The sequence below is a fragment of the Argiope bruennichi genome, chromosome 9 (genome assembly GCF_947563725.1).
Source record: "Argiope bruennichi chromosome 9, qqArgBrue1.1, whole genome shotgun sequence".
Taxonomy (NCBI): Eukaryota; Metazoa; Arthropoda; class Arachnida; order Araneae; family Araneidae; genus Argiope; species Argiope bruennichi.
Genome location: NC_079159.1, coordinates 7232823 through 7248787, shown reverse-complemented (window position 1 = coordinate 7248787; position 15965 = coordinate 7232823). Strand labels below are relative to the sequence as shown.

Genomic DNA, 15965 nt, shown 5'->3' with positions numbered 1-15965 from the left:
AACGCTCTCTAACACCTACCTTTCTAAAATACAATGTTTGTTATGATGTGGTTTGAGTCGATTAGCTGCAAATACAAGATGTACGATTAATTTACAATGATCCTGTGAGGACGCACTTTACAAAGAATCACACACACAAAAAATGAACACATGATTGACTTCATCTAATTTTAAAATAAATAGAAAGAAGCAATGAAAAACTTTTCTTTAGATGATATTGTAAGCTTTTTTTTAGTTTGTTGGAGAATGATATTATTCTTTATGAAAAATGCATTAAAGCTTCAATATTAAAGAAGCTTTACGGAGGAAATCCATCGTTATGGACCAAGAATATTAACCATTGGAATACTGGTCATGGAGGATTGCTGATTTAGAAAAAGTATTTTCCATACAATTTTCTATTTCACTTTTTGAAAAAAAAAAGTATTTGAAGTACAATTTTCTACTTCACTTTTCTAAAATTAGTTTATTGAGCAATTGTTTCCCAGTTTGTTCAAAGATCTCATACGACTTGATTTTAAGATTTAGGTTCTGTGTTCGGAAAATTTCTGATCCAAAATCCAATTCCAACAAAGTATGGCGTGATATATATGTCTGAAACACGTCAATCTTCCTTCAAGGTTCAATTGGAGAGGGAAATTGGAAATTCAAGAGGAAATTTATATAATGGATTATCAATTCCTGTGTGATATTTGCCTTCCTATCACGACTCATGTTATGAGACGCCTCCCCATATAGTCTTTCGCTTATTTTCAAAACAATATGTTAATCTAAAGAAAATAATTTAAACTTCAGATACATTCTAGAATTTTCTTTTCAATTTCTTTAGTGAGTTGTCATCATAGTTTAGTCATAGGAGTTCGTTCCAATAATTACTTTCAAAACGGTTCACGTTTTGATTAACTTCGCTCAGCACAGTCTAGATCCCCCCCCCCCCACTCTCTTTTATTTGGTGAGATCAATATAAAATTTTGTTTGTGAAAGTAACTTGATTTAGTTTTCAAGTTTGATTTTTTTTTCGTGATATTAGAGAGCAATTAGCTGTGATATATTTTCATTCAAATAATTTCCATTGGGAAACTAGATACTACTAAATATTTTAATTATTACTTCATCATTATTTAATTATTAATTCTGTGAGCTGCCTCGATCATATATTTCCCAATTTTGAGAAAGAGAAACTAATTTACTTTCAAGATTTTTAATAACAGCAGCAGTGTTTGAGTGAATGCAAGTGCTGTTTAATAAGAAATATCATAATTTTTAAAGGGGATTTAAAAAAAAATCAAGGAAAATGAAATTAATATTACATGTTTAGCAGGATAAATGAATCACACTTATTGTTAATACCACTTTGATGTTGTGGAACTGATATCCATTAAAAAATGTTACTACCACAATAAACAAAACTCAAGAAAGACAATTAAAATAACGCGACTTTAATATCTGTCAATTTGACGAAATCATGCACCTTAAGTTATAACTACACGATTTATCTGAAATTAAATCCAACTAGTATTCAACCGAATGAGCGGATAGCCAGAAACGACTAGTGTTTAATAAAACAATGGAATCTTGAAAATGAAGTAGTAAGTAATAAAAATGAAGTAGTTTTAGAAAAATTATAAAAATGCAGAAAAAAATTCGCCACACTATTAAATCGGTATCATTACAAAAACAATTTTTTAAAACTTTGAAATGATGTCAAATGCATTTTTGTGCAGTAATGTTTTCGAATTATCGCGAAAAACACCAAAATTCAGCTTTATTTTTAATTAATTAAAATTTTAATCGAAATTTCGAAAAAAAATATCGCTGAGCTGCAGCATATTTCCATCCTCCAAGGTATATATCTAACAAATAACAAATTCAGCAGCCATAGATCAAATTGTCTGGCCTGTAGAACGCCAACACACACATATATATATTCATTTTTATTTAAAAACTAGCCGTCTTTGATAACTAGCTGAATCGACGGGATCATTGCTCATTAAAGTTTCTAATTAAATATTTTATTTAGCTTGACTTTACTAGCTTATTCAATAAAATATTTTTAAGCTCCAAATTTCGATAGTCATATATAGCTCATACTATTATTGCAGCCTTAGGCCTTCTGTACCTATCTAATTTTCTCTCAGCTCCCGTAAAATTTAAACTCTAAATGGAAGCGGAAGTGATCGATTAATACAAAAATAATTTTGCTGAAACCAAATATATTTTTTAAAAAAAATATGAATGCAGAAAACAAAATCGTTTAGTATTCGAATTTTAAGTGCTCTACCGAATATTTTTTTAATGATTTATTCAATACCTCAAAAATTACTGAATAAATATTTCCAATTCATCATAAAATTTGTGTTTTTACTTTTATTTTCAAAAGGATTTAAATGACAGATAATACTTTGTTTCCGTCAACAAATGCACTCTTGAAAAAATTATGAAGTCAAAATTCTATACAGTCATTTGTTTATAATTCATAATTTCAGTTGATGAAATATTTCTGAGTTCTGTAACCTTTAAATAAAATTAAAAAAAAAAAATGTTTCAAATTTCTGAAGTCAAATTATGAAGCTTTGAATATCATTTTCATTTCTTAAAGGCTAATCAGTTTTGGAAAAATTTTGGACGCTGAATGGCAAATCTTCTTCGAGGTGGTCTAAATTCACGCGTTTTTTAAGATAGTAATATCCAAATTTTCAGAATATATACATTTAAGGAAAAATATTTTGTGTTCGACATCGAAAAAAATATTTTCTCAATGATATTAAAAAAAAATATTTAAATTATAAATTTTTTTTTGTGTTACATATCAAGTTTTAGCATAAATGTCATTTGACAATAAAAAAATTATCTGAATGTTGCCGGATGCATTAAATATGTACCTACCTTATTTAAGACATATGAGATAAGGCATGTAATATATAAGGGTTGTCAAAATGAAAAGTGGACATTTGCGATTGCGCCAGAATAACTGCAGCGTCACCGAACGGGGATAGAAAGAGCGGTAGTAGGTATGCACTGGATACGGCGTTCAGCAGTGAAAGCTGTTCATGGTAGAGGAAATTGATCAAAAGTAATATTGTGCAATACATGGATGCGCTCAGATAGGAACAACGGGCGCTAATACAGTTTTTGATTCTTTGACTGCCATGGACCACTCTTGTTTGATTCCCTACCTCAAAAGGACACTATCAATCCTAAACAATACTGCAGTACGAAACTAAGGAAAGCAATCAAAAACAAACGGCCAGGCTTTCTCAAGCAACAAATGATACTTCTCCATAGCAACGCCCACCCACACGTCTACCGTCAAACCCAGACTATCTTAAAAAATCTTTTCGTAGGGAAGTGTTTGAACACCCACTTCACAGTCCGGATTAGTCACCCAGTGACTTCCACATCTTTGGGCCACTTAAGAGAGCATTACAAGGCGCACGTTTCCATTCAGACGACGAAGGAAGTTAGTGACTTCTTCAAGAATCTACAGCAGAGACATAAACCTGCTACCTAAGTGATGGAACCTGTGTTACAAAGCCCATGGCAATTTCTTTTGATTTCCAATATAGGTATTCTTTTCATTTAACTTACCCACTTTTCATTTGGGCAACGCTTATATAAAGAGCTTTCTACGGGAACAGCAGTCACACAAGTCAAAACGGTATATCTTGCAGTGTCACTGTAAGGCAAAAATGAACCAAACACATAGATGATGAATTAAAAAGATTTTATTATGATTCATTAAATAACAGTTCTGTAGTTAAATGCTATAATGACAATCTTCAAAACTAAACGACCAAATTTACATGATAATTCCAAGACGAATTGTCATTATGAGTTCGCCACAATCGAAAACACAGTCCCATAAACGACAGTTCATGTCATTCGAAATCACTGTCCCCATTTCAAATGACAGTCCATGTCATTCGAAACCACTGTCCTCATTTCAAATGACAGTCCATGTCATTCGAAACCACTGTCCCCATTTCAAATGACAGTTCATGTTATTCGAAATCACTGTCCCCATTTCAAATGACAGTTCATGTTATTCGAAATCACTGTCCCCATTTCAAACGACAGTTCATGAAATTCTATTGTATACTCCTGTAGCGCCTACGAACAGTCCTTATTCGACGACTTCTAACCACTACCTGCGGCCTCTGTTGAAAATTATTGTCGTCAAGTAAATCTGGCAAAAAGGAATCTACGTATCTTTGCTTTGGAAAGCTTTGTGAGACATCAAAATCCAAAAGAAACTGTAACGGTTTACAGACATGAGGATCATCTTTTGCAGTGTTCTGAAAATTAAGAGAGCCTCGAGCCCAAAAATTTTTCAGAATATTTACTGGCTCAATGAAATCACATTCTCGCTGTCTTAACTGTTTTAAAAGCATTCTAATAACTTCACAAAAATTCTCTTCCGTCAGATAAGGGCAGAATTTATCAGCTAGATCATAGTAAATGTGTCGCACGGGCCAGGATGAAACAAATCGGAATACTTCAACAGGGGATTCTCGGAAAACCTCTTCTTGTTCCTCCTTCGACAGCATTGAGATGCAGAAGTGCATGACATCAATGTTTACTTCAGATCCGATCAAAGCATCTAATAAATACTCATTTTTCTCCTCTGGAGTTAACATTTTCAAGGAATGCTTCAGTATAAATATATTGTAACACCAAATAGGAGTGTCTAAAGTCCAAGCGACAAATAAATCCCAGTCTCTCTCTGAACCGCTTTCCAACCACTCCACCCAATGTTTCACGATAGGAGTGGACTTATGCTTAAGATAAGCCTTTTCTATTTTGAACAGAATTTCCCACAAATCCAGAGCATCCTCAAAAAAACAAAAAGTACACGCAAATACAAATCGGTTTATTGGACGCAAATCCTTATTCTTAACTAATTCCCTTGCTGCCTTTTCTTGGTCGATGGTACCATCAGACAACCAACAATTCGGTAGGGTCTGCAGAACGGCATTGAGGACGCTGTCGTACCCGTACCAATTGCGTTCGAACCCACTTATCCATTCTATAATCTCATTGAAGAGGGGAGCAATGAACTCTTCCAATATCTCTCGAATACGAGGATTTGGTGTAAGATGTGAGATAGCTTCGGAAACTTCACTTTTAAATTCCTGGAATTCCGTCCGTCGGAAGTCCTTATGCACTTCAAGATGATTGAAAATTGACGTAAGTAAACGACAACAGGTTAAATGGTGAAGAGAAGGGACCAAAGAAACATTCATTTTCTTCCGTAAAAGATCTTCTGAACTGAAAAGAAAAAGAAAAGGTTGCAGTTTTTCTTTAAAAAGGTAAAAATAACAAAATGGTAAAAAACTTTCATTTTTTTATGCGTGCTTTTTAAGTAAATTAGTAGAATATCATGATTTATTCAACTAAATGTCCTTCTATATTCTCATCATTAGGGTTTCACTTCTTGTATCCAATTTTCTACTTGCATCTAACTTTTAACTTTCTGGGATACGAAGTATTATAATGGTCAATACAAGTTGAATTCGAAATTTTGACCAATCACCACGATTTAGACCTCCATGATTTCGAAAAACACATTGTTTAGAAAATGTCTGTCTGCCTGTGACAAAGATAACTCAAAAACCGCTTTAAGGATGAAATTTGGTATATGGTCTTAAAACTATATTTGCAGATTTCTTTCAATTTTTGAGCAAAATCCATTCTTAAGGAATCTGTACGTTCGGCAGTTCGAATATAGGTTAACAATAGTTACAAAACGAAGAGAACTAGGTAAATAAACACAGATTTTACACAGTGAAGATACCTACGAAATTTGAGCCAACTCCAACAAGAGTCGACTATCTGTCGGTATAATTTCAAATGCATGTAAACTTTGTCTTATCCAAATTCGCAGACCGAGATGAAAATCCTATTCCTCAATTTCTGAATATAGAATTCAGAATAGTCAATTTTTAAAAGTAAGTGTAAATTTACTGATTTTTGAGGACTAGTAATCACAGAATATATATATATATATATTTTTTTTCGAATTTAATTTTCATCATTTTTTTACAAAAAAATCGAGTTTTATGATACCGATTAAAATTATAGAGTATTATGTTTTAAATGGGATTTTTCTTCGGTTTGTATTTAAAGGCATTTTTTCAATGAATTAGCTTTAATCCACATAGGCAATATTTGATGGATTATAATTTTCATAAATCACAATAAAATTAGGAAAATCACCTGCAAAATTTACAAAACACTTATTTTTACATACAGTAGTAAGTATAACAAATCCAAAAGCATTGCTAGGATTATTTCGACACCATAATAATTAATAAAAAAATATTTTTTTAAGTCATTATTTCAGATTGAAATGATTCTTTTTCTATCTCTTGTATTCATCTCTGAGATAAAACCAGCGAAGTTTCAATTTTTTTAAATAAACCAGAGGCGGCGGTAGAGTCTTGCCGACGGGGGGGGGCAAGACATATCCGACAGGGGGGCAATCACAATTTCCCTAATTTGGTTAGAAAATAACTCATAATAATTAATTTTTACATTTAATTAAAGGAAATTAAGTATTTTTTAGCTTCTTTTTTTATTTAGATACTGACCTTTCTTTCATTGATAAAAATTTACAAAGATATTTGCAAAAAAAAAAATGTTCTCAGTTGTTTTTTTTTACTGACCTTTAAAAAATTGTCAATATTTGAATCTACATTTTTATGAGATTCTTGAGATTTACTTGCACTAAGATCTAATTTTGGAAAAAATACAATTATATTTATTCTAGATTGTAGTATATAGATAGAAACACAGGCTGAGGTAAAATGCGGTGTCATTGCAAATTAAACAAATGCATGTTCTCATCATGGAAGCTATTTAAAATGAATGTAGAAATTATATTCAAAAAGTTTTATAAAAGAAATTTTTTAGAAATCCAGCATGATAAATAAAAAGGAATATTCAGTGTTTTCGCCAAAAACCGATTTTTTTCCCCCTGCTTTGTATAGTCTCCTACCTAAAATAATTTTTATAAGAATTGCAACAACGAGAGGGAATTCAGATATATTTCGAAACCGAGTCGAATAAGCGAGCGCATATAACAAAAATTTAATATAATTCGGACACGAACGATATAGAATGCTGAAAAGATACAATGATGCTTCTTAAGAAAGTTGGGGAAGATATTTTGTAAAGATATGTACAAACTTAACTATTTTATGTAAGATTGAAAAATGAACGTGTGAAAAATGAGCGGCTTAAGTATTAGGTTTCCCATGTATTATGTATATGCTAAAAAGCTATCAGACTTAAAAAAACAAAGCGTTTTATTAAAAAACATTTAGATCCAGAATATGAACTCCTCTATCTTCATTTTTAAGCACGTGTTCTTGCGGTTAAGTACTTGTTTCCCTCGAAGCTACTGCAAGCTAATATTCTTCTAAAAAATTATTTTTATCCCCTCAGTTGCATGCATTGGTTTTTCTTAACCACTTCGTACACAATGACGAGTCTGGATCGCTCATCGAATTACTAAATTTTTAATCTACAATTAAGTGAAAGTATCGAGTAATTTAAAATGCAAAAATCACTTCAAAACTCATCAGTGCCTCAAATGACTTTATATTATTTTAGGAATTAAAATATTAATAATTGTCCTTAATAAGATATACCAGTTAAGTAAATTCGTATGTCAAAGTATTAATATATCATATATGAATATTCTATGAATAAATATTTTAATAAGACATTATCATTTTATCAAGATATCTTTATTTAAAGTCTATTAAAAATTTAGAAGCATCAGAAATTATATAGATTTTACTGTAAAGAGTATTTATAAAAAAATAAAAAAGAAGTTTTTTAAAAAATACTTTTTCCGATTACATAGTTATAATACTGAATGCAGAATCTTAAGAATTTAGGTAGTAATTTATTTAACAAATTTAGTACATACTTGGATAAGCTCTTAGCATAGCTAAAAAGCTACCATAACATATATTTATTTTTTGTCGTCATTTTCAGTCGGTAATATTTCTCTAATAATTGTAGCCAGTAAATTAGATTGCATAAAAAAGATATTTTACTGTTAAATAATTTACTACAATACAATTTACTTATTCCAGTAATTTATAATGAATTCACATAACCTGGCTACAGGAACCTAACTCTTCTTAGCATGCAATAAAATACAAGAGTATCGAGAGAAGTGTTTATTAAATTTAATTTAACCATAAACTAGATTTTAATCAGAGAATTCTCAGTGAAGTAAAATAAAATAAATTTACTAATTCATCACCGAAGAAATAACAATTAGATAAAAAAAATGATTTATTTTATAATCTAAAATCTCATAAAATGATTCATTGAATTCCGAATTAGGGAAAACTATCGCCCTATTCATGTTTATAATGGCACTTGCCATGGATAAGCTCGCTGATGAAGTCAGCGATTTTAAGCCAAGGGAGCATCTTTTGTTTTAGTAGCGCTAACTAGGGCCAGTATGTCTTAGCTACTCACGCATCACATTCGCTTGTACAACCCCTTTTTAGAAGTGGCACATTCACACATCTCACAGGTAGAACAGATGAAGAACAACCATGCCCGATCCGGGACTCGAACCAAGGACGCCCAGGTCACGTGAAAGACGCGCTACCCCTATATCTTGTGAAATATAAAAGTATTTTTCCCTAATAATTCCACTTGCAAATAATCGAAGTACTCGATAAAAAAATTTTTTTCTCATAACTTTTGATAACATCTTAGCCGAAAGACAAATATAAATCGGCAAAAATGTGACTTCTTACTCACTTGCCACGTTGTCGGTTATTCTGTCAAAAGTAATGAAAATTATTAGCCGAATGAACATTTACATAAGATGTCTGAAAATTAGCGAACTTCAATCATATTCAGTTCATAATCGGCAGAATGAAATAACTTATTCACCCTGTCGGATATACTGCCACTAATTAGAAGCTTGATGAACGACATTTCAATCAAAAGTCTGCAAATGTGTGAATTTAACTTCTACATCTATCAAATTGCGTTCATAGTCAGGCGATCAAAAATCATCCGCAAAATGCGGCATCTTATTGACCTGCCACCCTATTGATTATTTTACCAAACATAACATCAAACCTCTTTAACAGCTACTTAATTGTTTACAAAATATTAATTTTAAGATGGTTTTTTTAAATTTTCATATTCGAAAATGTGTGCTTTTCCACAACCATTTTGAAGTAGTGAAAAATTTTGCCGACGAAACTCTCAATCTCTTGCCGACGGGGGGCAATTGCCCCCCTGCTAACGCCGCCTCTGAAATAAGCTTTTATTTTTAGACTTTCAAATTTTTGCAATTTCACGAGTTCTTAAATTTTATAATTTTTAAATGGCTCAGTCTAGATAATTGAAATATGAAGCACTATATTCAATTTTTATATATATGAAATATATTACAATTCATAAAAAAGTTACTTAAAAAAACTTTTTTTTTTGGTAAATACAAAAAGAAAAAAAAATTATTAATTAGTTTTTCTTTTAACATGTTACTCTGATGCAATAGTGTGTTGAAAATTACAATGAATCACAATCAAGCAGCATGTTTATTACCCTATCTTTCATCACTCTATAAGCTCCTGTGCAGCTCAAACAATCTCTAGTCTATTGTCGTCTATTTATAATTTAGTTTATTATTATTACTTTTGTAAGTTTCATTCAGTGTTATTCAGTACTAAAAGGAATTGGACTTTAAATTTAAAAGAAATATAAAAAAAAATAGAAGAAGTTTAGCTATATTCTATTTAAAATGCAAGGTTTGGGATAACTAAAGATTTGAGATATGTCACCTTGTGGATGATGGCAATAAAATATGGCACCAAAGAAAGCATGAAAATTTTAATTATTTCCTATTTTACACAGAGAGAATGTGACTTAAGTAAAAATAAAAATCTAAATCTGTTGTAATATTTTTTTTTTTTTGAATTAATGAATATGAAATCTGATTTTCATAATTTGAACATATCAGAATCACATATTACTAAAAAAAAAAAAAATATTCTGTAACCAAATTTATTTAATTTAGAATCTTACTTAAAAATGGGTATGTACTAACAAGAATCAAAACATGAGTTTTAGTATGTCAATTGGCAGCAGCATAAAAAAGGCTACTTAAATAAAATGATTTTTTTTTTTTTCTTTTTATCAATTCCATTTGCAAACTGTTCAAACCTTATAAACTGAAACAATTGTTCCAGGAAAGGATTTTTATTTATGGATGGAATTATAGGCAAATACTAGGAAAAAGCACTAAGTTTCTATGGATTCTAAGCAGTTGCTAAAACTGTAAGGTTTGTAATTTTTCACCTTTAGCTCACTTTTAGTCAGCTACTTAAACTGATTTTTAAATTAATTAACTATTTTTATTTATTAACACTCATGTGCCCACACACATGCATATATTATAACTCTCACCAGAAACTAATTGGAATTAAAAAAAAAAAAAAGATTCATTCAACTGCCACCTAACTTCTTTTATTTTACCTTACTTACTTACCTTACAGTATCTTTTATTATTTTTGCATTTAGATACTCCAATAGCAAGTTCAAATAATCTAAACCCTATTTTACATCTATGAAATTGTGATCAATTTTATTGCACTCTTATTAGGAATTTTGACATAAGGAATTTTCTTTTAGGAATTTTGAATAAATTTAAACAATTTATACAACGTTAGTTTCAGAATTTGATTTATTCCTCCTCCCCCTTTAACTAATAATAAATGATAGGAAAGGCAAATTTTAGCAATTATTATTGATGAAATATTTTAGCATGAAATTGACATTTCTTAATTATCGAATGCTTGCTTTTTGAAGGGATTATTGGCAATTTTTATTTAACTAATGGTAAATAACAGGAAAGGCAAATTTTAGCAATTATTGTTGATGAAATATTTTAATGTCAAACTGACATTTCTTAATTATCAAATGCTTGCTTTTTGAAGGGATTATTGGCAATTTTTTTAATACTCAATTTTTATTTAAAATTAATAACAAACTTACTTAACTTACTCCGTAACAAAATTCAAATGCAACTTACAGAAATAATAAATGAAAAATTATTATTTTAAAATAGATATCATAACCCTATTACATAGTATCTATTATAGCTTAAAAATTATAATAGTTCCATAATCTTATCAATTGTTCTTTGTTTAACAAATTCATATTTAAATAAATAAACATAATTTTAAAAATTATTCAATTTAACCAAGATATTTAAAATTTCGTTATATAATAACAATCATCACATTTCAATCATATAATAAAAATGAGGGTAAATATATTAATGCTGAAAATTCACAAAAATGTTGCTCACTTTCATATAACTAATTACTTTAATAAAACATGCAATATTTTAGAACTGTACAATTTTTCAGTAAAAATCTATAATGATAAAGATCAAATAAAAATTAAGATAAAAGTATTTTTAAAATTATATTTGCAGGATTTAATTTAGATGCATTATGGATTACTTTCAAGAATGAAAATATGTCTTCTCTTCATCTCAATTTTTAAATGAATCCAATGAAAGAACAATTATTTTTCTTTAAATTATCTTTATTTTTTTAAAATAGTACTTTCATCTATCTTAAACCAAAGTTGCAAAAAGTTAAAATTTTTCCTAACAAAGAGAATTTATTCAATTTTCCATACTAAAGTTTTAATAACTGTTGCAGTAAATACTTATTTAATTAAAAATTGAAATATAGGGTGAAGTAAGATTATTTCATATATAACAAGGATACCTTCATATTTTATGCAATAAAATCTTAAAATAGCCATAAATATATTCCCAAATGTAATGAAAATGTTGCATTTAATTAAAAAATTTATTTATAACTGCATGAATAAAAAAGAAAAATTTGGAATAAAGCAAATATGTGATGATCGAAGTTTAATATTTAACTGCATATATCCAGTACAAAATAAAATACATAATTTGAAATCAGAAAGCGAGAAGAGGAGAACTACTAAGCATTGATTAACAAAGTAAAATAGTATTATTTTACTTTTTAGTAATATTTTACTTTTGTATAAATAATAAATTTTATATAAATAATAAATTTTATATGCACTTTTATCTTAGAAGATTTTAAATAACATTTTTATTAAAAATGTTCTAAAAGCTTCTAATGAAATAATTTTTTAATCATATTAAAAGAAATACCGAGATGCAAAAATTTAAATATATGTATGTACAGCATTGAACTTATAAGAAATCAGACATTCGATTAAAGAATAATTCTTATTTAAAAGAAATACTTAAAGAAGTAGAATAAGCTATGAAACAAAACAGGAATAGAATAACTTTGCATATAAAAATATAGATTTTTCAATAGTTTTAAAATATATTGTATAGAAATATGTAATGCTTCCAAAGATATAATTTTTCGTCATAAAATTAAAGAACATAAAAAAAAAAAAAAACTTTTAATAACAACTTTTTAAATGATTTTGCAGGAAAAACATCTATTAATTTTCTCCAAAAATATATTTACATAATACAGCAGACTTTAAACTATATATATAGAAATTATCCAGTCTATTTAAAAATAATAGTTTCCAGTAATAAATTTAGGAATTATTTACTCCATAAAGGAGCGTCTTTTATAATCCTCCTCCATTTTGTATACATAACATAAGATGAGACACAGTCTTCTATCAAAAATTTTTTTTAAAACTGTCAGTTTTTACTCTTATCTTAAATCTATTTCAAATCAGAGCAATCGATTATCCAAGAATTGTACAATTAATTTTAATTATTTTTACAAATATTAAGCCTGTATTTAACACTTATGTTTATTTGATTTTAACAGTATTTGTTTAGAATATAATCACATTATTTATATTTATTATTTTTAAAGTCACTTGGCTTCCAATTTGCACAAATCTCTAGGGTTTTTTTCTACACCATCCAGAGTAACTTCTGAAACTATAATCTTCTGAGCTGTCATATCCAGGAAAAGTGGCATGCCTAAAAGAAATGCTGGATCACTTAATTTTTGGAAAAATTCTTTTCTCCAATTAAATAAAATCTTACAATATATTCCTATGCTTTCTTCTTCAGTCTGGCAATTGCTGAATACATAATTTTTTTTCACCAAAAAATATAATGAGGTTTGATCTGCTGAGCATTTGATTGCTGCAAATTTAATTTTATGCTTTCATTCTGCTTTGCTAGAATTATATATTTAGATTTATTCAAATTACAACCAAGTACAAATTAAATTTTTGAATATTATTCTGATGACTGCTTTTTTTTTCATAATATTTCATGGTTGCAGTTTAGTGTAGCCTAATGTTTTCCCTCTCTATCCTGTCAAGATCAGTATTATTGTATTTGGATATTGTAATTTTTTTTACCATTTTGTTAGCAAATACTTACATTTTTTAAATACTCAATGCAGTAAAATCAGCTCTAGTGATGCCGATTCACAAATAAATGTTTTCTTATTTTACTTTATACAATATGTCAATGAATAGCTCTAAAATATAGTAAACTTAAATCAATAAAAAATTTTAGGTTTTTGAAGTTGAAGAAAACTGCAGAAATCTGCATTATTTAAGGAGCTGTAAAGAATTTCACCCAATCCTGGGTTTAAAATTTCCTGCATTAAATTAGACATTATAAAATTTTTAAAACATCAACAATATACTTTTTTTTTTTTGCAATAAATTCTAAAGCCATAAATAACAATATATATATATAAAGAGTTATTATTAAAAATTACCTTATATCTTGAGGTAAGAAAATGAGAATAACATTAGTTCATAATAATGATGTTTTGAATAATATGAGCAAAGCAAAAAGTGTTCATAAAAATTTACCTTATGAAGTTTTTTTCCTTATCCAATCAGTCCTTCCACTCATTTAGTTATACAGTTAGATTCAGTCAAATTGTATATTATTGACAACTGCTCAAATAAAACCTTAAAAAGGACAAAAACAAATAATTATAGAATTAATGTATTATTTGTATAGTATTTATAGTCTTAATATATAGAAAAAAAAAAAAAACATGGCTCAATGCTTCACTGAAGCATTTTTTTTAATTATTATATTTTATACATGAGAATTAAAAGTTTTCTTGATCAGTTTTTAAGTTTAAGATTTGTTTTCTGTAAAAGTTAAGTTTTATTAAGATTTTATTTAAGTTTTAAGCTTTCTCTTAATGAAGCAAAATGGGAAAAGTATCAAAGTATATCTGTATTCTGGTAGCATTAAAATCAAAGTGATACAGAATTAAATTTATAAACTAAAGAATATATGAAGAAATATTAAAAATACAATCTTATTCTACGTATAAATAGTATCATGTATAATATGAATCATGCTGAATTATATGAATATAAATCACACTAGAATATTATATGATTCAAATCTAAACTCAATTTTATGATCAAAGCTATTATTTTTCCGGTTAAAAAAAATGGATGTGACAAGATGCACCAAACGCAAGATCAAAATATACGTTTGATCCAGAATATAATAAGAAATTATTAAAGTTATTCTTATGAAATAATGATAAAATTAAATTACTTTCTTCAGTTTTATCCGATTCTTCAGCTTTCCACTCCATTATGTTTTTGGTTGGCCATTACGAGATGCTAGACGCTAATATCGTACTAGATTCTCTGCAGTAGTTATAAGCCGTTCATTCCAAACAGGTCAGCAGTTCGAAACAGCCAGGTGAACGACAGGATCCGAAACCAACAATGGAAGAATGTATGACGACTTGTCTTGGTTCCGTTGTCTCCCAGGCTGACAACCTTTCGAGGGAAAAGAGAAGACATGCTTTCCTTTGAAGTAAAAGAGTAAGTCATAAATATTGTATCTTAATCATTCCAAGGCCATATTTTTTTGCAGATTTGTTTCTTCAGGAAAAGGGACTAGACTAAACATTAATTGTCTTTTAGAATGAAAGCAGTTTAATATTTGTGATGGCGATGAAGATTGCTACAAAATTTCCAGATCAACTGGCTTTGTTCATTGATTCCTATTTGAATAAAGATTATTTTCTTATGTCAAATAAAGGGTTTTGATACTGTAGATGAAAACAGGTATAACATTAACAAACTAAAGCATCGGAAGAATTCTTTTGAAAAATAACAGAATTCCTCCGACTATTTTTGATCTAATATCATTCTCAAACTTTTGCAAAATTATACACAAAAGCATTTCCCTCAGAGGCGGCGTTAGCAGGGAGGAAAGAGGGCAATTGCCCCCCCCCCCCAATCGGCGAGAGATTGAGAGTTTCGTCGGCAAAATTTTTCACCACTTCAAAATGGTTGTGGAAAAGTACGCATTCTCGAATATGAAAATTTAAAGACCATCTTAAAGTTAATATGTTGTAAACAATTAATTAGTTATTAAAGCGGGTTGACTATGTTTGGTAAAATAATCAATAGGTTGGCAGGTCAATAAGATGCCGCATTTTGCGGACGATTTTTGATCGCCTGACTATGAAACGCAATTTGATAGATGTAGAAATTAAATTCACATTTTCAGGCTTTTGATTGAAATGTCGTTCATCAACCTTCAAATTAGCATTACTTTTGGCAGTATATCCGATAGGGTGAATAAATTATCTCATTCTGTCGACAATTTCTGGATGACCGACAATGAACTGAATACGATGGAAGCTAATTTTCAGACATCTTATATAAATGTCGTTCATTCGGCTAATAATATGCATTACTTTTGGCAGAATAACCGACAACGTGTCAAGTGAGTAAGAAGTCACATTTTTGCCGATTTATATTTGTCTTTCGGCTAAGATGTTATCATAAGTTATGAGAAAAAAAATCATTTTTATCGAGTACTTCGATTAGTTGCAAGTGGAATTATTAGGGAAATATACTTTTATATTTTACAAGAACAAGGCTGGCTTCCTGGCATAAGGGTACGCGTCTTTCCCGTGATCTGG

General features: G+C 29.1%; 1 protein-coding gene across 1 annotated transcript; it reads right to left on the bottom strand.

Annotated features, from left to right (window-relative positions):
* Nucleotides 1-3707: 3707 nt before the first annotated feature.
* Nucleotides 3708-14708, bottom strand: LOC129985359 (uncharacterized). The gene is made up of 3 exons (XM_056095359.1): nucleotides 14579-14708; nucleotides 13867-13968; nucleotides 3708-5268 (listed from the first exon to the last, which is right to left on the bottom strand). Exon 3 carries the CDS (start codon nucleotides 5241-5243, stop codon nucleotides 4089-4091), a length of 1155 nt encoding a protein of 384 aa, XP_055951334.1. The 5' UTR covers nucleotides 5244-5268; nucleotides 13867-13968; nucleotides 14579-14708; the 3' UTR covers nucleotides 3708-4088.
* Nucleotides 14709-15965: the final 1257 nt, after the last annotated feature.

Bases quoted from the DNA above. Each gene is read 5' to 3' on its own strand.
- LOC129985359 (XM_056095359.1), bottom strand. From the start codon at position 5,243: ATGAATGTTTCTTTGGTCCCTTCTCTTCACCATTTAACCTGTTGTCGT.